The sequence below is a fragment of the Microtus oregoni genome, unplaced genomic scaffold, assembly GCF_018167655.1.
Source record: "Microtus oregoni isolate MIOR12 unplaced genomic scaffold, Mior012 000008F_ref0000371, whole genome shotgun sequence".
Classification (NCBI taxonomy): domain Eukaryota; kingdom Metazoa; phylum Chordata; class Mammalia; order Rodentia; family Cricetidae; genus Microtus; species Microtus oregoni.
This window is the reverse complement of record NW_024543067.1, coordinates 37,140,747-37,163,291: the sequence shown is the minus strand read 5'-3', so window position 1 is coordinate 37,163,291 and position 22,545 is coordinate 37,140,747. Positions and strand designations below refer to the sequence as shown.

Genomic DNA, 22,545 nt, shown 5'->3' with positions numbered 1-22,545 from the left:
TAGGGCTTCTACTATTGTGACGTTACATGGCTCCAGGGTGAGCTCACACATTAGTGCACTTTGATGACATTCCAGTAGCTCTCATGTTTCTTAAATTCATGGGCATCTTGAGAACAAGAGAGCTTTCATGTTTTCAAGTAAGTTGGTTTTGAAGGCTAACCCACATTTCTTACATTAATAAGACTTCTCACCATTGGAAATTCTATTATGATGATTAAGATGTGGAGAATTCTTTTTTTTTTTAAGATTTATTTATTTATTTGTTATATACACACTGTTCTGTCTGAATTCCAGAAGAGGGCACTGGATCTTATTACAGATGGTTGTGAGCTACCACATGGTTGCTGGGAATTGAACTCAGGTTCTCTAGGAAGAGCAGCCAGTGCTCTTAACCTCTGAGCCATCTCTCCAGCCTGATGTGGAGAATTCTTGAAGGGCTTTTGACATTCTTCCCATTCAAAGAGTTTCTGGTCAGACTTAGTTATTAGATGTTCAGTTAGTCAATAAAACTTATTGTAGTTTTTCCCACATTCTTGATACTTCGAGGAAACCACTTTATTGTGAATTTGTGCACGGTGATAGAGGTTTGAGGATGTTGTGAAGACTTTTCCACGTTCCTTACATTTGTAGGGCTTCTTACCTGTATGAGTCCTTACATGTTCACCTAGGTTAGAGGAAACAGTGAAGTCTTTTCCACAGTATTTACATTTACCAGTATTTACATTAACCCAGTGTGAATTCAAATGTGCTTATTAATGCAAGAGGAATTTCCAAAGAATTTCCCACAAACTTTACATTCAAAGGACTTATCTCCAGTGTGAGTTTTTACATGTTCCGTCAGCAGGTACCAGATTTTGTATGCTTTCCCACACTCTTTACATTCATAGGGTCTCTCTCCAGTGTTTGTTCTTAAATGTTCAGTGAGACTTGAAGAAACAGTAAAGTCTTTCCCACAATACTTACATTTATAAGGTCTGATTCCAGTGTGAAGGCGAATGTGCTTATTACGGCAAGCAGAACTTCTAAAAGACTTTCCACATACCTTGCAATCAAAGGGTTTATGAGTTTTTAAGTGTTCATTCAATAGATAACATCTTTTGTAGGATTTTCCACATTCCCTACATTTATAAGGTTTCTCTGCGCTGTGAGTTCTTACATGTTTCCATAGGTAGGAGGAAGTGTGGAAGGCTTTCCCACACTTATCACATTTATAAGGTTTCTTTCCAGTATGTGTTCTTAGATACTTATGAAAGTAGGAAGATGCGTGGAAGGCTTTCCCACATTCCTTACATTGATAGGGTTTCTCTCCAGTATGAATTCTTAAGTGGTCAATTAGCTTTGAAGAAATAGTGAAGGATCTCCCACGTAACTTACAGACATAGGGCTTTTCTGTTCAGCATGTGTTTGTACATGTGCAGAAAGTAAAAAAAGTACATGTGCTTGGTAAAAGCTTTTCCACATTCCTTACACTTAAATGGTTTTTCTCCAGTATGAATTCTGAAATGTTTAGTTAGACTTGAAGAAGTAGTAAAGGATTTCTTACATATTTTATATTCATAAAGTTTTTCCCCAGTGTGGATCCGCATGTGACTATTAAGATTTGAAGAATACCCAAAGACTTTGCCACAAACCTTACATTCATAGGGCTTCTCTCCAGTGTGGGTTCGCATGTAACTATTAAGATTGGAAGAATGCCCAAAGACTTTCCTACAAGTCTTACACTCATAGGCTTTTATGGTATACTTTTGAATAGGCAGAGCTCCACTTGTGGGACATGAAAAATCTGCAAATTGAATCAATTCACAGAATTTTTCCCCATTATAGATTCTCATATGTGCCTTAAAATATGACTGACTAAGGGAGGTACTGCATTCAACAGCTCTGTCCTGCAAGCCTGTTCCCTGGTGAGTGACATTTGGGGTCAGACTAGAGTTTCCTGCATTCTCACTCAACACAGAAAATTCCTGTCTCATAGATGTTTCCTCATGCAGAGTGGGAACATGCATTCCATACTGATTAGAGTCACAGATGTGCTCTGAATTTTCGGTTTGCATATGTCTTTTAAAATATGAATGTTCTCTTAAGATATCTTTATGTTGCATATAATCACAGAGTTCCAAAGCACTATGTCTTCCTGCCTGTTGATGAAAAAAATAAATATAATTAATGGATTGTTCAAAATTAAGGTTTTCAATCCCTATGAAGACAGAAACATTATTAGATACTTAAAATTCTTATTAAATGTATATAATTTCTGCTGCTTTTTTCCCCAAGTTGAATGAAGGGACCCTAATGAAAGAACCACTTATAATCTGTTCTAACTTTGAAATGACTCATGTATGTCTTCATAAAATTCTTTTAAGACTCTTAAAGCAGAGTTACATATATGAGGATGCATATTTGTGGAAATTCTGAAGCCAAACCTTTTAAGCACAGATTGGGTACCCCAAATTCACCATATTCAGAGTATGTACCAAAGAGAGTTCCCTTACAAAGGAGAATTCTATTCCTCTTAAATGTTTCTCATTTGCATTAATTTTCTACAGATTATATCCCAATTCTTTCATAGTCATACAAGAAATTTCCATAAATTAATTTTGGAGGTCCCCAACAACGTTGCGTCTTCTCTGTATGAATAAACAATGATTAAAGTACATCATTCAGAGCTAGCATGGCAGGGTACTTATAACCCAGCACCAAGAAGATGGAGACAGGAGCGTCAGGAGCTGCTACCCTTAGCAGCATAGCAAATCTGAGGATAGGGGCTACATGAGACCCCATCTTTTTTTAATGTATTACTAGAGGATGATTATGATTTTTACCATTTTCATGACATTCTTAAAGTTGCTTATGTGATTTGTAATCAAACTGAAAGAACAATAGTGCTAGAATCAGCTTAAATGTTTAAAAAATGTTAAGCATGTTACAAAATTGTTTTAAGGAGCCAGGAAGATGGCTTAGCAGGCAAAGTTGTTGCCATGCAAGCCTGACAATGGACAACTGATCCCCCAAACTAGATACAGTAGCACGCATCTGTAATCTCAGCACTACCACTTTGAGATGGAAGGCAGAAACAGGAGAATTGGACAGGAGTTTATGCAGTAGCAGACACAAAAGAGATGATGTCTCAACATGGTTGAAAGAGAGAACCAAGTCTACAAGAGAGCTATGGCATAAACTTCCCTGGTACATGTATGCCAGTGCGCGCGCGTGCGCACACACACACACACACACACACACACACACACACGACACATAAATAGAACACAGATAAATAAACTGCTTTAAAAATTCAGTGTCTAGCCCTGCACCTTGCCTGGGCAGCATAGTAGAGCTGACCCTGTTTCAGGGGTGTGGGTGAGCCAGCCCTGATCATGTGAGAATAGCAGAGCTGATCCTGCTCCTCCTTGTCTGCCATGTGGTGGCCTGGGTGACAGAAAGATGCCCTTCCGTTCCCCTCACCACTTGCGGCAGGTGGGAGAGCTGGCCCAGCCAGTCACCCACTGCAGCACCCAGGTTGAGTGGGCCCTGTACTTCACCTGGGCAACACAGCAGAGCTGGCCCTGGTGGTGTAGGTGCAGGTGAGCAGGTCCCCAAGGGAGTGAGAGTAGGAGAACTAGCCCTACTCCTTGCTACCTGCTGCATTGGGTAAGCTAGCCCTGGTGGTGAGGATGAGGGAGCGCTGGAGGGCTGACCAGTCCAGCCCAGCCCAGCACCACCCAGGCCCAGAACTAGGGCTATGAGTTGGTTTACCCCAATGTCTACCTATCTATGAACTGCTGGAGCATGTGAAGGGGCTAGTTCTACAGATCCAAAGCTGCAGGGCAACATCTCCATGACACAGGGCAACAACAGAGTATCCGAGAACAGTCCTAGCGAGGGACTGCATTTATATATCTATAGTGTAGCAGAAGCCGGAGGCCTCGAGCCAGACCAGGGACTCATTGCAATGTGCACTTGCAAGTAAAGATGTATGGACCAAAGGGTATACTGTGTGACTCACTGAGCCATACTACAGCTTCCACAATATTTTTTTGTTGAAATTTTATTTTATCTTGGTGGGGGGAGGGGTTTGCCAGGGCAAAGGGCCGCTATGAAGGGATAAGGAAGTTAATAGGATTGAGATACATGATGTGAAATTCACAAAGAATCAATAAAAAGTTAATTCAATGTCTAGTTATACACGTAGGATGTGCACTTGTGGGAACCTTGAAGGATTTGGTTTCATGATGGGTTACACACTGTTACAGTGAGTGTTTCTGGTTTAAAATGCTGCTCCCCTACCTACAGCACCCTGAGTGAATGCCACTAATTTCCTCTCAATTCCACAGTGGAATTTCTAGTCTTTCAGAGTATGGGAACTATTAACATCCTTGATTAATCTTACCATTTGTACCACCTTAGAAGTTTGTTTCCTTAAAGTGCCATGCATCTCCCGTTCTAAAAGAGACATAAAAACAAAACAGAATCCAGATTAGAAATGAGAGGTGTGTCACAGGAATAGAACATGAGAAGTCTTGCCAGTGTGGTGAGAGTGTAGGCTGAGGCAGAAGGACTCTTGAGTTTACGGCCAGCCATGGCTACAGTGTGAAATCCCACCAAAATAAATAAAACTACAAAAAAGAAGAAAATAATTTTTAAAAAAAAAACTTTTAATTTTTTAAATATTTATTTATTTATTTATTATGTATACAGTGTTCTATCTGCATCTTTGCCTGCTGTCCAGAAGAGGACACCAGATCTCATTATAGATGGTTGTGAGCCACCATGTGGTTGCTGGGAATTGAACTCAGGACCTCTGGAAGAACAGTCAGTGCTCTTAACCTCTGAGCCATCTCTCCAGCCCAAGAAACTAAATTTTGATAATTTTAATTAGGTTAAAACTTGGCAAGGGTAAAAACATGAGTCATAGTTTTAGACAGTTACAAATTTTTCTTCTTCTTTTCCCCTCAAGACAGAGTCTCTTGTGTAGCCCTGGCTGTCCTGGAACTCGTTCTGTAGACCAGGTTGGCCTCAAACCCAAAACATTTCCCTACCTTTGCCTTCTGAGTGCTGGGATTAGAGGTGTGCACCACCACCCAACTACAAATTGCTCTTTAGAAATGAAAACTGAGAGAGGAAAAGAGCACCATCAGGGATGATGATGAGGAAAGAGCTCAACACAGAGTAAGAAAATCACAAATAAGAAACAGAACAGGCATTTTTGTGGGACCAAGAAAAAGTCTGATCCAAGTGTAAGAAATCCAGAATTGCTTCTGAGAGAAAGGCTGGCACCGTCTGAGGTCAGCTGTATCTCTGAAAGTTCCGATATGAGACTGGAGCTGTTGCTCAGGAGTAAGAGTCTTCCTAAGCAAGCTCAGGTTGACTCTTTAATGTTTCATTATGCTGGGTGTGGTGGTCACCAGCAACCCCAGAACCCAGAAGGTAAACGTGGGAATATTGTAGGGGCCAGCCTGGGCTATACAGCGAGACCCTGACTCACAGGGAAGAAAACCAAACCAAACCAAACCAACAAACAAAACCCCAAAAACCCTTCATCCTATTGTCAAACTTAAGGAACTTCCTGATCACAACTGTTTCCCCATGCCTACTCACCCTGGAAACCTCCTCTCTGCATTTCCTGTAAATCTTCCTCCTCCAACCAGGAGATCAGACTGGGTTTGACGACCTCATATCCTATACATAAAAGGAAAATGTATTATTGGATGTGGTTCATATTCAACAGAAAAAAAACAGTAATGGTAAATTTATGAGCCTCTTTCCCTCCCTTTGTGTGTATATGTGTGGTTTGAGTGCACATGTGCACACATGTGAGTCCAAAGTTGATGTCAGGTGTTTTCCTTGACCACTGTCCACCTTTTCTTTACACTGAGGCATCCAGGGCCATCAGTACAGCCACTCTAGCTGGTCAACTTTCCAGGGGGATCTCCTTCTCCCTTCTGAATGCTGGGACTCACAGGCAGCTACTGTGCCTGCCTACTTTCCACATGGGTTTTGGGGTGCAAACTGTGCTCCTCGTGATGATACAGTCAAGCACTTTATACTTGAGTCATCTCTAGGATATCCTTGAGTCCTAGCCCTGCAATTTGTTTTCTAAGACAAGGTCTCTCACGAAGACTGGGGGTTCACTGATGAAGACTAGGTTGGCTAGTCAATCCCCAAGCACTGGGAATATAAGCGCACACCAGCACATATAGTTTTTCTGTTTTAGATTTGAGACAGAGTCTCACTGTGTAGCCCTGGTTTGCCCAGAACTTATTAAATAGATCAGGGTGGCCTCAAATTCACAGAGATCCCTGGCCTCTGCCTCCCAAGTGCTGGATTAAAGGCACTAATCACTACATCTTCCTGGTTCCATAATTTTTTTGAAACACAATCACATTTTACCTGGAGTTCAATAATTTAGTTAAACTGCCCAAGGAAGTCCCCAGGGACCCTCCAATTTCCCCTACCGGTGCAGCTACTGCACATGGCTTTATAAATAGTACTGAGGAACTGAACGCAGACCCTCGTGCTTGCTCATGCTTGCCCGTGAAGCATTTATCAGCCCCCCACATTTTTTCTCTTTCTAATTTCTTTATTAGATTTATTCATTTTATGTGTGTTTTGCCTGTATGTATGTATGTGCACCATGTAGTACTTGGTGTCAGAGGAATGCAGAAGGGGGCACGGGATGATGGAATTACAGATGTTTGTGAACCACTATGTGAGTGCTAGGGATGGAACCCAGATTCTCTGCAAGAGCAGCAAGTGCTCTTAACCTCTAAGCCAGCTCTCCAGACAACAATCATCATCATCTTTATCATATACTATTGTTTATTTTTATTATTATTTTATGCATATGGTGTTTTGCTTGCATACTATGTCTGTTTACCACAAGTGTGTAGTGCCCTTAGAGGCCAGAAAGGGCACTGGATCCCCTGGAACTGGAGTTACCGACAATTGTGTGTGTACTGGGAATTGAATGCTGGTCCTCTAGAAGAGTAGCCATCGTTCTTAACTTCTGAGCCATCTCTCCAGCCCCTCTCCCTGTTTTTTAAGATTTATTTTAATATTTATTTGTGTGCATGTGTGTACCGATGTGAAAGTGCCCTTAGAGGCCAAAAGAGGCCACTAGACCCCTAGAAACTGAAGAGCAGCCAGTGTTTTTAGCTCTAGCTTCTGTTTTTTCTTGTTGTTGAGATAGAATTTCACATTCCATAGCCCCGGACAACCAGCCCTCCTAAGTTTTCCAAGTGCTAAGAGTAAAAGTCTGTACCACTCACTGCTCAGAGCACTGCAGAGCTGTTTCTAAAGAATGCATGGGAAAGGTTGGGCGGTGGTGGCGCACGCCTTTAATCCCAGCACTTGGGAGGACCTCTGTGAGTTCGAGGCCAGCCTGATCTACAAGAGCTAGAGCTAGTTTCAGGACAGGCTCCAAAAGCTAGAGAAACCCTGTCTCGAAAAACCAAGAAAAAAGAAAAAAAAAGAATGCATGGGAAATGCTTCATAAGGACTAAGCATGTAGATCACCGTTTTCTTTCTTTCTTTTTTTTTTTTTTTTTTGCTTTTTCGAGACAGGGTTTCTCTGTAGCTTTGGTGGTGCCTGTCCTGGAAATAGCTCTTGTAGACCAGGCTGGTCTCGAACTCACAGAGATCCGCCTGCCTCTGCCTCCCAAGTGCTGGGATTAAAGGCGTGCGCCACCACCGCCCGGCTAGATCACCGTTTTCTGAACCTAAAAAAAACCCCAAGTTAAAGTTCATACACATTAATAAAACATTAACACTCAGTCAAACAATAACAGGGCAAAACAAAAATATGAGTTATTGGAGGGAAAAAGTTATAGCAGCATCTCACAGACCAGGGTCAGGTTCATCAGGTCAGTGGCTTGTTCAGATTCCAACGCCAGGAGCTCTACAAGACCCCGTTTGGGGGGCAACAAAAACCACCTTATAGGGGATGGGGAGAAGGCTCAATGGATAATGCTCTGCTATAGAAGCATGAAGATATGGGTTCAAATTCCCAGAAACCATGTAAAAGCCAGACACAGTAACACAGCATCTATAATCCTGGTACTCGTGAAGAGAGGAGGCAGAAATAGGATAAGCCCAGACAGGCTGGTGTACGCAGCAAACACACAACAAAGCCTGTCTAAAATGAAGGGTGAGGACTGACACCAGAGTTTTGCCCTCTTACTTCCCTGCACACACGCCCTATGGCACACATGCCTTCATTCATGTAAACACACACAGTATACAAGTCACCTCATAGCCCCAATATTAGTTTCTATAGGTTAAGGAATTCACCATCAACTGCAATATATATATATTCCAGAAATAATTTCTAAGTTTTAAACTGCAAAATTCTATTAGTAGCTGAAGAAAACTCCCAGCTTCCTCCTCACCCCATCGTGGGGTGAAGTCACCCCTTTGCCCATCAGCTCCACACTCGTCAGATCCCCTGCCCCTCGACAGCAACACTGTCTACTCAGTAACTGCCCCAGACGGTGCAGCACCGATGCTGCCAATCTGGCCAATCCAAACAAAATACTTCACTTCAATAAAAAACTGAAAAGTTTTCAAGCCAGGTACAGCACACACCCCCGTAATCAGTTTTGGAAGGAGACAGGAAGACGGTGAGTTCAAGGCCAGTGTGCATCACGCACAAAGCTTGAGGCCATCAGGAGTATGGAGGCAGACCATACTCTCATGAAAGGAAAGAAAAAAAAATCTCATGCTGCGGGGCGGGGGGGGGGGGGTTGGATTTTCAAGACGGTTTCTCTATGTAGCCCTGCTTGTCCTGGAACTAAATTTGTAGACCAGGTCTGCCTCTGCTTCTGCCTCTGCCTCCCGAGTGCGGGGAGTAAAGGTGTGTGCCACCATGCTAAGCCAGTGTCTTAATATCTAAGGTAACAATGATTTTTGAACCAAGTGTGGTAGTATACACCTTTACTTCCAGCATGTGGGTGGGAGGCAGGCTGCTCTCTGAGAGTTCGAGGCCAGTCAGAGTACCTATAGGAGAAAAGGGGATGGAGCGGGGTGCTATAGAAATGGCTTAGCACTTAGGAGCATTTGCTGTTCTTGAAGCAGCTCACAGCTGTTCCAGGGCATCTAATTCCTCCTCTGACCTCCTTGGGCAATACGTGTCTTGTGGAATTTTATTTTAAGGTGTGTTATTTTTGTTTATACTGTGGAACATTTGTTTTAATGATACAAAGATGTGTTGCATTCTTTTATGTTGCATCTGTTTAACTGTGAAGCTGTGATTTTTGCCTGTCTAAAACATCTGATGGTTTAATAAAACACTGAATGGCCAATAACGAGGCAGGAGCAAGGATAGGCGGGGTTGGCAGGCAGAGAAAAGAAATAGAAGGAGAGAGCAGGGATTAAAGAAGAGAGGGGCTGGAGAAATGGCTGAGTGGTTAAGAGCATTGCCTGCTCTTCCAAAGGTCCTGAGTTCAATTCCCAGCAACCACATGGTGGCTCACAACCATCTCTAATGAGGTCTGGTGCCCTCTTCTGGCCTGCAGGCATATACACAGACAGAATATTGTATACATAATAAATAAATAAATAAATATTTAAAAAAAAAAGAAAAAAAAAAAAAGAAGAGAGATCAGAGGTTGAGAGCACTGACTGCTCTTCCAAAGGTCCTGAGTTCAATTCCCAGCAACCACATGGTGGCTCACAACCATCTGTAGTGGGGTCTGGTGCCCTCTTCTGGCCTGCAGGCATACAAGTAGACAGAATATTGTATACATAATTAATAAATAAATCTTAAAAAAAAAAAAAAGAAGAGAGATCAAGGAAAAGAAGGGGCCAGCCACTCAGCTTCACAACCAGCAACAGAGTAATAAAGAAAGGTTATACAGAAATAGAGAAAATTAAAAGCTAGAGGAAAAGATAGACAGGATACTTTCAGTAAAGAAAAGCTGGTTAGAAGCCGGGCGGTGGTGGCGCACACCTTTAATCCCAGCACTCGGGAGGCAGAGGCAGGTAGATCTCTGTGAGTTCGAGACCAGCCTGGTCTATAAGAGCTAGTTCCAGGACAGGCTCCAAAACCACAGAGAAACCCTGTCTCGGAAAAAGAAAAAAAAAAAAGAAAAGAAAAGAAAAGCTGGTTAGAAGCAAAAGTGGCCTGGGTGGTGGAGGCAAGCAGATCTCTGTGAGTTCAAGGCCAGGTCTAGTAGACCAGACCTAGTTCCAGGACAGGTTCCAAAGCTACAGAGAAACACTGTCTCGAAAATCCGAAAAAAGAAAGAAAGAAAGAAAGAAAGAAAGAGGGAGGGAGGGAGGGAGGGAGAGAGAGAGAGAGAGAGAGAAAGAAGCCAAGTTAAAACCAGGCATTTATAGGTAATAATAAGCCTCTGTGTGTGATTTATTTAGGACCCCAGAGTCTAAAAAGTAAAAAGAGAAAAACAACATTTTGCCGTATGCATGCATGATATATTTTTATATATTTAAATACATTTAAAATGTATTTTTATACATTTAAATAAAAATAAACCTGAAAAAAGATTTCCCCTCCCCCTTTCATTTCTTTTCTACTTATTTATTTATTCTGAGATGGGGTTTTGTTATATAGCCCACACTGGCCTTGAACCCAAGTAGCCTAGGTTGACCTCAAACTCTAGGTGATATTCCTGCTTTAACCTCTCGAGCGCTGGGGTTACAGAAGGAACCCGCCATACCTGACTTTTGTTTGGTTTTTTTAACGGGGGAGGGAAATATAAAAATTCATGTAGCAGCCAGACGGTGGTAGCACAGACCTTTAATTCCAGCACATGTGAGTTCAAGTCTACAAAGTGAGTTCCGGGAGAACACAGAGAAACACTGTCTCAAAAAACAAAAAAAAAAAAAACAAGACAAAAGCAAACCAAAAATCATAAAACCAAACAAAACTAAACAACCAAAAAAAACCCAAGAAACGAATCCATATAGCTTAGCCAGGCTACATAGCTGAGATTCCTGTCTTCACCCCAGTAATGGGATTACAGATCCATGTTATCATATCCAGTTTATGTGGTAAGGGATTAACCCAGGACTTCATGCATGCCAGGCAGATATTCTAGCAACTGAGCCACACCCCTAACCCCTATACTCAGCTTTCAGGAAAAATCTTCAATCTATAAAATTGGGAAGAAAAATAGAAGTTCATACTAGTTTTACTGTTGAAACTCAAAACACTATTGAGAGGCTGGAGAGCTGGCTTAGCAGTTAACAGCACTGGCTCGTCTTCCAGAGGACCTGGTTTCTTAGAACTGAACCCAGCAATGGCTCACACCATTTTTAACCCAACTTTATGGGGATCTACCACCCTCTCATGAATTCTGAACATATATACATAAAAAGAAAACACCCATACACATGAAATTAAAAATCTAAAAAGAACCAAAACCAAAAATAAACAAAAATATCATGATTAAAATTGAGCTGGGCAGGGGAGGCAAACACCTTTACTCTCTGAGTCAGCCTGGTCTACAAGAAAGTTCCAGGACAGCCAGGCTGCACAGAGTAACCCTGTCTGGAAAAACCCTTTCCTCCAATGTGTCTCTATTCCTAGTGTATTCAGATGGAGACCGCTGATCCCTAAGAGGCCAGGAGGGTCGCTGGCAGTCTTACCTGCTGAGGTCAGGTTCTGGTAGTTCTCCAGCATCACCTCTCTGTAGAGGTCTCTCTGAGTTTGATCCATTATAGCCCACTCCTCTTGGGTGAAGTCCACAGCCACATCATCAAAGGTCACCGAGTCCTAAATCACATACATGCCAGCCTGAGTACATGTAACCAATGTTCATTATAGATTAAGACACAAGACCCAACTCTTGTTAGAGACCTAAGGACTTCATTGTCTGCTTCAGGGGCTGGGGGTCTGGGAGATCTCCCTGTCCACGGTCACTGTCCATTTTCTATGGATGTATGGCTTTAGCGACCCTTCTCACAACTAAACAAACATCCCGTCTCTCTATTCCCTAACACTTGGTAAACAGGTTTGATGAGCAGTCTTTGGGTTGGGAGATACAGTTTAGTGGTAGATTGCTTGTTGAGAATATTCAAGGCCCTAGGTTCAATTCCAAGCATAGAAAAAAAAAAAAGAAAAAGAAAAAATTATACTTTTTGTGTGTGTAAAGTGTATCCATGTGTGTATAGGTATTCACATACGTGAGTACATGTGTATTAGAGGCAAAAAGTCAATATTGGGCATCTTCCTCAATGACTCTCAAACTAACATACTGAGGCAGGGTCTTTTATTGAAACCACTGCTCACTTAGTCAGCTAGTCTAACTAGCAGGCTCACTTAAGAGATCCTGGCTCTGCCTCCAGAGGACAGAAATTACAAGTTACTGAAATGAAATGCTACCACACCCATCTGGCATGTTCATGGGAGCTAGGGATTTGAACTCTGGTCCTCATACTTGCACAGCAAGAGCTTTACCCACTGAGTCATCTCCAGTTTCAGGAATTTTTTTACAAAAGAGAACTTGTTTCAGCAGGTGGATTTCTGTGAGTTCAAGGCCAGCCTGATCAACAGAGCTAGTTCTAGGACAGCCAAGGTTACACAAAAGAAACCCTGTCTTGAAAAACAACAACAAACCCAGAGATGGGGGAGGACTTATTTCTTGGGGTTAGAGATGGATCAGTGGCTAAGAGAACTTGTTGGTCTTGCAAACGACCTGAGTCCCCATTCCAGCATCAACATGGGGGCTCATAACCATCATAACTGGAGTCTCCTAACTCCAGTTCCAGGGGTTCTGATGCCCTCTTCTGACCTCTGTAGGTACCAGACATGCACGTGGTACAGATATACATACAGGCAAAATATACACGGAATTTAAGACAAGCAAACAAAAAAGAACTTATTTTATTGAGGGGGGCAGGGTCCACCCACCATAGCACATATCTGGAGGTCAGAGGACAAATTGCAGGCTTTAGTTCTTTCCTTCTGTCATGTGGGTTCATGGGAACTTAAGTCTTCAGGGTTTCCAGCAAATGTCTTAACTTGCTGAGCTATCTCACCGGCCCCAGCATTTTCTAGAAAAAGTCTTACGTATCCCCCAAACTGGTCTCTAACTTGCTCTGTAGCTGATGATGACCTTGAACTCTTGATCCCGCTGTCTCTACCTAAGAGGATGATTTTCAATTTCTTTTTTTTAATTTTACTTTTACTTAGGCATATGTGTGCTTTTGTGTGCACATGTGTGCAGGTGTGCATGGAGCCTAGAGGAGCACATCGGGTCTCCTGGAGCTGGTGTTAAGCAAGTGCTGTACTAAGAGCTTTACTCTCCCCCACACACGCAGACAGAAAGGTATGCTCTTCCCTCTTAAAATTCCTTCAGAATACTTGGCAAAATAACAAACAAACCAGTGTCACCATGAGTATCAACATTAATCAGAAGTTATTAAGATCCTGAGTGGAATTTCAGATAACACTGCACCAGTAAGTGTGGGGCTAACCCAGGGGAAGTACAACTGGGGTTCCAGCCTTGATTGCTGGCTCTGTGAAGTCTGCAGAGTCACGTCTACCTGGATGGAAACACTTGACCTGGTGCAGCACATTCGGCATTTTGTGAGGCAGTCTGCATACCTGATAAAAATCTCTCAGGTGGTGGACTACCATATTCTCTGCCCTTTTTTTCCTCAAGGCAGACTGGGTCAACAGGAAGAAGAGTACCTGGAAGAAAGAGAAGGTGTAAGAACCAAAAATTCCTATCTTTCTCCACGTTCTTCAGTTCATTGATCCTAGTGTCAGATACACAAAATCCTATACACTTGAGAAAAATTAGATGCATACACTATTTCAAAAAATACTTTTAGGGCTGTAGAGATGGCTCACTGTTACAAGCACTTGTTCCTGCAGAAGACCCAGGTTCAAATGGTGGCTGACAGCCATCCATAACTCCAGTTCCAGGATGTACAAGATACAAACATACATGTAAGAAAATATTCACACAAATAAATCAAAAATAATTTAAAAAGGAAAATACTTTCACATTTACTTATTGTATGTATAGAATTGTAGAAATGTTATACCACACACATGGAAAAGATAGCTTGGGAGACTCTGTTCTCTCCTCCTGCCATGTGTGTCTCAGGCATTGAACTCAGGTCATCAGGTTTGGCTGCAAGTGCCTTTACCCACTGAGCTGTCTTGCTGGCCCTATTTGTTTTCATCTTTTTGAGACAGGGTTTTACATAGCCTAGGTTGGCCTTAACCTCCTGATCCACTTGACTCTCAAGTGCTGAGATTATAAGCAGGCCCCACCATGCCTGACTGTGTTGTAGTAGGAGCGGCGGGGCTGCGTCCCACCACCCAGCTAGCTTTACACCCGAAATAATTACATGGAAACTGTATTCTTTTAAATACTACCTGGCCCATTAGTTTCAGCCTCTTAATGGCTAATTCTCACATCTCGATTAACCCATTTCTAATAATCTGTGTAACACCACAAGGTGGCTTACCAGGAAAGATGGTAACCTGCATCTGTCTGGAGTGGGAGAATCATGACGACTGCCTGACTCAGCTTCTTTCTCCCAGCATTCTGTTCTGTCTACTCCGCTTACCTAATTTTTTGTCCTATTAAAGGGCCAAGGCAGTTTCTTTATTAACCAAAACAAAAGACTCTCCCCCATCATTTCCCCTTTTTTTGTTTAAACAAAAAAGAAAGGCTTTTACTTTAACATAGTAAGATTACATATAACAAAACAGTTATCAAGCAAGAATTAGTACAATATTTATATCTATAATATCTTTTATCAAACCTAAGGAAAACTATAACTAACCATTCGTCAACTCCATCAAAGACTCCAGAAGGATATAATATTACCTAAGCAAACAAGAAGTCCAAAACTCTAGAAATGACAGAGACATCTCGCTGTCTGTACAGTCACCCAAAGTTCCTCTGTACCGTTGGGGCATCCATCTTTGGCCTTCAGGCCCATAGTATCCAGCAGACTTTTTCATGAAGCAGGAAATTTTAAAGACAGTCAGTCATTATCTGCTGTGTTCTGCAGAATGTCTTGCAGACTCTTTCATGAATCAGTACCCTGAAAGACCATCTCACCTTTAGGCAAGTTCAGCAGTCCTCTCTCTGAGGGTTCTCTGTGTCCAATTTATGCATCAGTCCAGGCAAGAGCAATTTCTTGCCCAAATGGCTAACCAACCCCATAAGATCCTCTTTGATGCCCATCTTCCTCTTGAAGTAAATTGGCGCTGCCAGGAGCAGAGTGTCTCATTGTCATGAAAAGTCCTAAGTTATTAAAACATTAAATGCCATATTCTGTAGTCTTTGAAAGATATGAAGAATGCCTATCTGAAATATATCTATGTACATCTAGAAAGTCTAGCATGACTACAAAACTTGACTATTATAGATGACTATCCATTAACAACCTATATACATTACATTTTTAAATGAACTACACAATCACAATACCTTAATCAAGATTAGAAATATGTATATACATATAACAAAATTGACCTTAAAATCCATATGAATGCAAATTATTCACATCTATATCATATCCCCCTTTAAATGGAAAAGAACATTTATAAACAATATTTTGGAACATGGCCGCAGTTTTTTCTCTCCAAACTGCTTTCTGCTGTATGGGGGCGCTGTTAATTAGGTCTTTTATGGTGCAACCTGTGTGCGAGGTTCATCTCAGTCGGCAGTTGAATGAAGTAATTTTTTGAGGGTGTTTACAGCAACCTTTCAGGAGGGCGCGGTCTATCATACCATATTGGGATAGAAGCAATCCACAGAGTCTCATCCTCTGTGAAAACAAAATTAGAAACTCCTTTCCAAAGCATCATATCCTTAGACCCAAATTCTGAAATCATAATACCCTTATATCCGTTCTGGTTTAGCTTGGCAGCCCATGTAATGAAACGTCTCTCTGTACTTAGCTCCTTCACGTCAAAAATTCTAAAGAAAACACAATGTACATAATCCAGACTCTCTGTGAATTTTCCATTTTTACGTGGCTTATTTTTCTTTATTTTTTTAATCTATAACTATCTGTACTCTGTCTCTTTAAAGACTTTACCCTTTTTTAAACATTAATTTTATTTTCTATATTTTTCTTCTCTCTCCCAAGCCTACGTACACTCATCCAACATTGTGACCCATAGAGGTCTTTTATGTCTGAATCTGTCCTATTGTGACTCTGTAATTTTTTCACTATCCAGGAGCATTTCTTAAAATGTTAAGAATTTTTTAAAAACTTAAATCGCACCATGTAGGGGTAATATGGTACTGCCTGTTTACTGCCAGTCTAAACCTCAACTGCGCTGTTGTTATGGTAATTATCCTGCCTGAGGTCAGCACAGTTCAGCACGGCGAGCGGAGCTGGAGGCTTGTGACTGAATCAGTCCTGCCTCTGAGCTGCAGAGCAGCGGGCTGCTCTGGATGTTGGCTCCACCTCTCTCCAATTTGCTCTCCGGCCAGCTTAAGCCTGATCCCAAAGTCTGCGGGGGGGGGGGGGGGGGGGGGGGGGGGGGGGGGGGGGGGGGCACGGTCTCAGAGTACTTTATTCCCGATCCCGAGGGGGAACACAAACACCCAGGCCCACAAATGCACCACAGCCGGAGTTTGCACCAGCGGCAGGGCCCAGGAAGCTGCTGCGTTTTAAAACCCTGTGCGGCTTTTTTTTTTTTTTTTTTTTTTTTTTAAGGCTGCAGTGTGAGGAAATTTTCTCTGCTGCACGCCACCCACAAACAGCAAAAAGATGCGTTAAGTTCTCTCAGGTTTTATATGGATCCAGTTTAACACGTTGGAGCTCCACTCTGTTGTAGGAGGAGCGGTGGGCTGCATCCCGTCACCCAGCTAGCTTTTTTTTAAAAATTTATTTATTTATTAAAGATTTCTGTCTCTTCCCCGCCACCGCCTCCCATTTCCCTCCCCCAATCAAGTCCCCAGCTAGCTTTACATCTGAAATAATTACATGGAAACTGTATTCTTTTAAATACTGTCTGGCCCATTAGTTTCAGCCTCTTATTGGCTAATTCTCACATCTCGATTAACCCATTTTTAATAATCTGTGTAACACCATAAGGTGGCTTACCAGGAAGATATTAACCTGCGTCTGTCTGGAGTGGGAGAATCATGGCGACTGCCTGACTTGGCTTCTTTCTCCCAGCATTCTGTTCTGTCTACTCCGCCTACCTAATTTTTTGTCCTATTAAAGGGCCAAGGCAGTTTCTTTATTAACCAATGAAACCAACACAAAACAGAAGACTCTCCCACATCATGACTGGATAAACACATTACTGCCAGATAGCAGAGCAGCTCTAACTCATCTGATGCCAGGAAAAGAATCTGTAAGCCATGTAGCCCACCAGGAAGACTAATGGTCTCACTTTACATGTACAGAAGCATCAGCTCAGAGAGATGAAGTTCTCACTCGCAGCATGCTGTTCTGTCCAGCCAGTGTGATCTACAAAAGCTCTATTCTTGCTTTGGAATGAGTTTATTAAGTACATAACAAACAAAAGCAAACATAGAATTACATAGAGCAGATAGAAGGAAACATCAGATATATAGCAGAATATCAGCAAATCGCATGCTCAAAATATGCAGCAGACATTGCCTGGGGAAGCCACCCTCAAGCTGCGAGTCCCAGATGGAGCAAAGCATCCCCTTTGGGTGTCTTCTGAACAAATAAAGAAAATGCCACAAATTCAAAGAAGTGTGTTTCCAGTGGTGCGCCACCTCTCTGCACACTACCCAGCAAAGGGGCGTGTTAGAGTTGAGCACGCTTAGATGACTGTAGAGCCAGCTGAGGTCTAGAGTAGCCCACTAATCAGCTGGTGCGCTGTGAATGCTTTACCACGGACATCTGACTTCACGATCTCCACTGCATTTCTCCACCTTCCTAATCCCTCTCTCATGATCACCTTCTCTGGACGGCTCACACAATCTCTGCTGTTTCTAGATAACAGGATATGACAAATCCTCAGAGTCTTTGCAAATGTCATGAAAGCCTGAAATGGAGACCTGAGCAAAGTGGAATGTGTGTGTTGAGAAGATGGGCATGTGCTTCCCCTGGCACTTGTGTGGAGGTCAGAGGAAAACTTTCAGGAATCCATTCTCTCCTTCTACCATGGCATCCAGGAACTGAACGCAGGCTGTCATATCTACACAGCAAGTATGTTTACCGAATGAGTCATCTCACCAGCCCAGTCTATGTCTTTAATGTTTGTGTGTATGTGTACACGTGTAAGCGTGAGAAAGACAAAGACTACTCCCAGAGCTGGAGTTAGGCTGTCTGCACAATACCCTGATTACTTATATGCTGGGATCTGAACTCTGGCCCTCAGAGTTACACATCTAATGTTCTATCTCACTCTAATGGAGCTATCTCTCTAGCACCCTAAGGTGAATTATCAATGGGAAAAATATCTTAGTGGGCTTGATCTAACCAGGCAGAAGCATGTGTATGTGTAGTCGATGCTGGGTATTTCTCAGGAGCTTCTCCATCTTTTTTATTTAATTTTTTGAGACAGGTCCTGTACTACCCTGGAAATCTGTTGACCAGGCTGGCCTCAAACTCACAGAGGTCCACCTGCCTTTGCTTCCAAGCGCTAGAATTAAAGATGTGTACCACCATGCCCAATACCCACTCCCCCTGCCCTAGACAGACTTTCTCTCAGTAGCCTTGGCTGTCCTGGAACTCATTCTGTATACCTGGCTGTCGTCAAACTCAGAGATTCACCTGCCTCTGCCTCCCAAGTGCTAGAATTAAAGGTGTGTACTACCATGCGCAATACCCATTCCCATCACTCCAGACAGAGTTTCTCTCCGTATACCTTGCTGTCCTCAAACTCACAGAGGTCCACCTGCCTTTGCCTCCCAAGTGCTAGAATTAAAGGCGTGTACCACCATGCCCAATACCCACTTCCCCTGCCCCAGACAGAGTTTCTCTCTGTAGCCTTGGCTGTCCTGGAACTCACTCTGTACACCCGGTCGAACTCAGAGATAACACCTGCCTCTGTCTCCCAAGTGCTGGGATTAAAGACGTGTACTACCACCTGGCTGTCCACTTAATTTTTTTTCTTTTCTTTTTTTTTTTTTTTTTTTGAGACTGGGTTTCTCATATAACCTGGAGCTGACTGGCTACACTAGCTGGCAATCAAGCACCAGAGATTCCCATTTTCCACCTCCTTAGTGCTGGGATTCCATGCGTGTGCTACCATGCCCAGTGTTTTTATGTGGGTGTCAGGAATCTGAATTCAGGTCTTCACACTTGCACAAGCATGTTACTAGGCTGTTCTGTGACCTCCACATCTACTCAATTTCACACAAGTAAATAAATGTAAAAATAACGTGATAACCACAATAAATAATGTAAAAAACTTTTTAAAGGACAAACATGCCCAGAATGTGAAACCCTAGGTTCAATCCTCAGTAACACACATATTCTCCCCCCCCCCCCCCCCACCAAATGCTGCACTATGTCAGCTACCTTATTAGGAAGACTTTTAGGTAAATAAAAATGTCACTCAGACCCTGGCCTCTTCAAAGACTCCCCTGTAGGAAGGAGGTTTGGGCAGTTACCTATGGAGTGACCCCATTTCCAGATGTGTGGGCATACTGAAGGGGTCCTACAGGAATGCTTGCACTAGGTGTCTTTTTCAGGGAATGAGAACCATGATTTGGGTGGTAAGAGGAACAACAAATCCACCTAAAGTGATTGTATCTGTTTACAAATATAAAACACTGGCCAATCCTGGGAATTACCATAAGCAATTTGTGTGGTGAGCTTTCCAGTGTCAACCACTGTTGATCCTCTTATTACATTACTGGAACACTTAATCTTCCTGTCAGTTACATGCTGAAAAATAGATTCTTCCTCCGCTTCTTCTTTCTCAAGAGCTGGGCAGTGATGACATACGGTTTTAATCCCAGCACTTGAGAGGCAGAGGCCTGAGTTTGAGGCCAGCCTGGTCTACAAGAGCTAGTTTCAGGACAGCTAGGGCTGTTACAGAGAAACCCTGTGTCAAAAAACAAAACAAACCAAACAAACAAACAAACAAACAGAAATCCTTTCTTAAAATTAAGAAACAAAGACAGTGGTAGAACACTTGTCTGCCAAGTGTGAAACCCCAGGATCAATTAATTCTCAGCACCCTAAAAAGAAAAAGGGCACTCCTTAGATATATATTACGTATGAAATTGTAAAAGAATAAATAGGGCCATATGCGGTGGTGCAAGCCTTTAATCCAAGCACTCAGAAGGCAGAGGTAGGCAGGTCTCTGTGAGTTCAAGGCCAGTCTCATCCACATAGCAAGTTCCAGGACAGCCAATGCTATATAGTGAGATGTTGTCTCAAAAAGACTAAAAAATGGAAAAGAGTAAAAACGAAACAAACACTAAATAGTGCCAAAGAGATGGGCCAGCTCAGCTGATAAAGCCAAGCCTGATGGGCTGAGCTTGATACACTGGATCTACATGGTAGGAGAGACTCAGCTCCTGCAAGTTGTCCTGTGACCCTCACACACACAACTGAAAAATGAAAATAGGATAACTAGCTGGGTGGTGGTGGCGTGTGCCTTTAATCACAGCACTTGAGAGGAAAGGCAGGTGATCTCCAGATTTGATGCCAGCCTGGACTACAGAGCAAGTTCCAGGAAAGCCAGGGCTACACAGAGAAACACTGTCTTGAAAAACAAAAACAAAACACTACCAACAAAACAACAGCAAACAACAAAAATTAAACCACCACCACCAACAAAACAAAACAAAAAACCAACCAAATACATAAATCACTGAGACCTGAAGTATGGCTAGTATTCGTGTATGAAATTCAGTTATGAATCTTAAAATTTATTAAAAAAAATAGTGTTATCAGCTAGGCGGTGGTGGCACACACTTTTAACCCCAGCACTTGGGAGGTAAAGGCAGATGGATCTCTGGGAGTTTGAGGAGTTTACAAAGTGAGTTCCAGGACATCCAAGGCTACATAGAGAAACCCTGTCTCAAAAAAACAAAATTAAACAAAACAAGGGGGTACCATTAATTAATATTTAAAAATGTATTCGTGTGTGTGTGTAAACCACATATATGCAGGTACCTTCAGGGGCTAGAAAGAGGGTGTGGGATCCCGAGGACAGATTCAGGAGGTTGTGAGTCTTCTTGCCAGTGTTGGAAACTGCCGTCTGGAAGAGCAGCGAGCTCTCTTACACAACAACCATCTCTCCAGCCCCCTCATTACTTACTTTTTTTTTTTTTGATTTTTTTTCGAGACAGGGTTTCTCGGTAGCTTTTGGTTCCTGTCCTGGAACTAGCTCTTGTAGACCAGGCTGGCCTCGAACTCACAGAGATCCGCCTGCCTCTGCCTCCCGAGTGCTGGGATTAAAGGCGTGCGCCACTACTGCGCGGCTCATTACTTACTTTTTATTGTCTATATTTCTTAGTATTTTGCATGTATTGGGTTCGATTTAAAGTGTAGTAAAAATTAACAAAAATGTTCATTTGTTTAAAAACAGAAAGGTCCTCTTGAACCACTTAAGCACATATATGTACATATAATAACTATAAATAAAAATACCTACAGGCAATATATATTTATAGATTTTTTTCCCCCCAAAGCTGGCGTGGAATCCGGGGCTCAGCAGAGACAGCCACATCCCCCACTCGAGAGCCTAATCTCTCCCAGCGCTCACCCGTGTACGCGGCAGCTGCCAGGTCCAAGAGGCAGGAGGACACTCGGGGACGCTCTTTAACGTATCCAACGGCGGAAATATCTTTTTCTTGTGGTTTACAAAGAAGAACGAAAATTATAAAGGTTTGGAGGCTGTAACGTGAACAAAACAATAGCTGTCGTGCGGCAAAGACACGACGTCACGGCAGTTTTACGACGCTCCCCGCTCCCCGCTGTCGCACCGCGCGCAGGCTCCTGCAGACCCGGCCTGTCACTTACGTCCTTGTCAACGGAATTCCTTACTACCCGTGCGGACCTCACAGTCCGGAACCATAGACTCTGAGTCACTCGTGGCGACTGACAGAAAAAAAGCAGGCAAACGCGATGCTATTTCCTGTTTTGCTTTCAGCCTGTGGGCAGGGGATTCACATGGGACCGAGCTCAGGGATCGATGTGGCTGGTGAAAGGACCAGAGTGGAGTGGGCATGGGGGGAGGGGGCGGACAATGCTGAAAAATGGTAATCAATGGTTTTTATTTGGTGATGTTGAGACGTGCTGCACAGGCTGTTCTCCAACCTGACTTGTAACTGAGGATGACCTTGAACACCTTGCCTCTACCTTGCAAGTCTTGGAATTGTAGGAGTGCCCGCCACTACTTGCAGTTTAACAAATATAATACAAGACTGTCCAAATCTCTAAATCACAGTTCTATTGATAAATCTACCAGTTCATGAGATGATCCGTTTCTTCCAAACATTGAGTCCAACATGTGGATTCCTCTTATTTGGATAACTTAATAAACTATAGATTGGATTTCTTTACATTTTCCTCTGTGTGTGTGTGTGTGTGTGTGTGTGTGTGTGTGGTAGATGGGCGAATGCTGTACCACTGAGCCATGTCCCCAGCTTTTTATATTATTAAATACAT

General features: G+C 42.7%; 1 protein-coding gene across 1 annotated transcript; it reads right to left on the bottom strand.

Moving 5' to 3' along the window:
* Window positions 1–1,241: 1,241 nt before the first annotated feature.
* On the bottom strand, window positions 1,242–21,861 carry LOC121451965 (zinc finger protein 426-like). Its single transcript, XM_041657810.1, has 6 exons — window positions 21,641–21,861; window positions 13,562–13,648; window positions 11,602–11,728; window positions 5,596–5,676; window positions 4,388–4,440; window positions 1,242–2,138 (listed from the first exon to the last, which is right to left on the bottom strand). The coding sequence occupies exons 2-6, from the start codon at window positions 13,592–13,594 to the stop codon at window positions 1,371–1,373; spliced, it is 1,062 nt and encodes a 353-aa protein (XP_041513744.1). The 5' UTR covers window positions 13,595–13,648; window positions 21,641–21,861; the 3' UTR covers window positions 1,242–1,370.
* Between the last annotated feature and the right edge of the window lie 684 nt (window positions 21,862–22,545).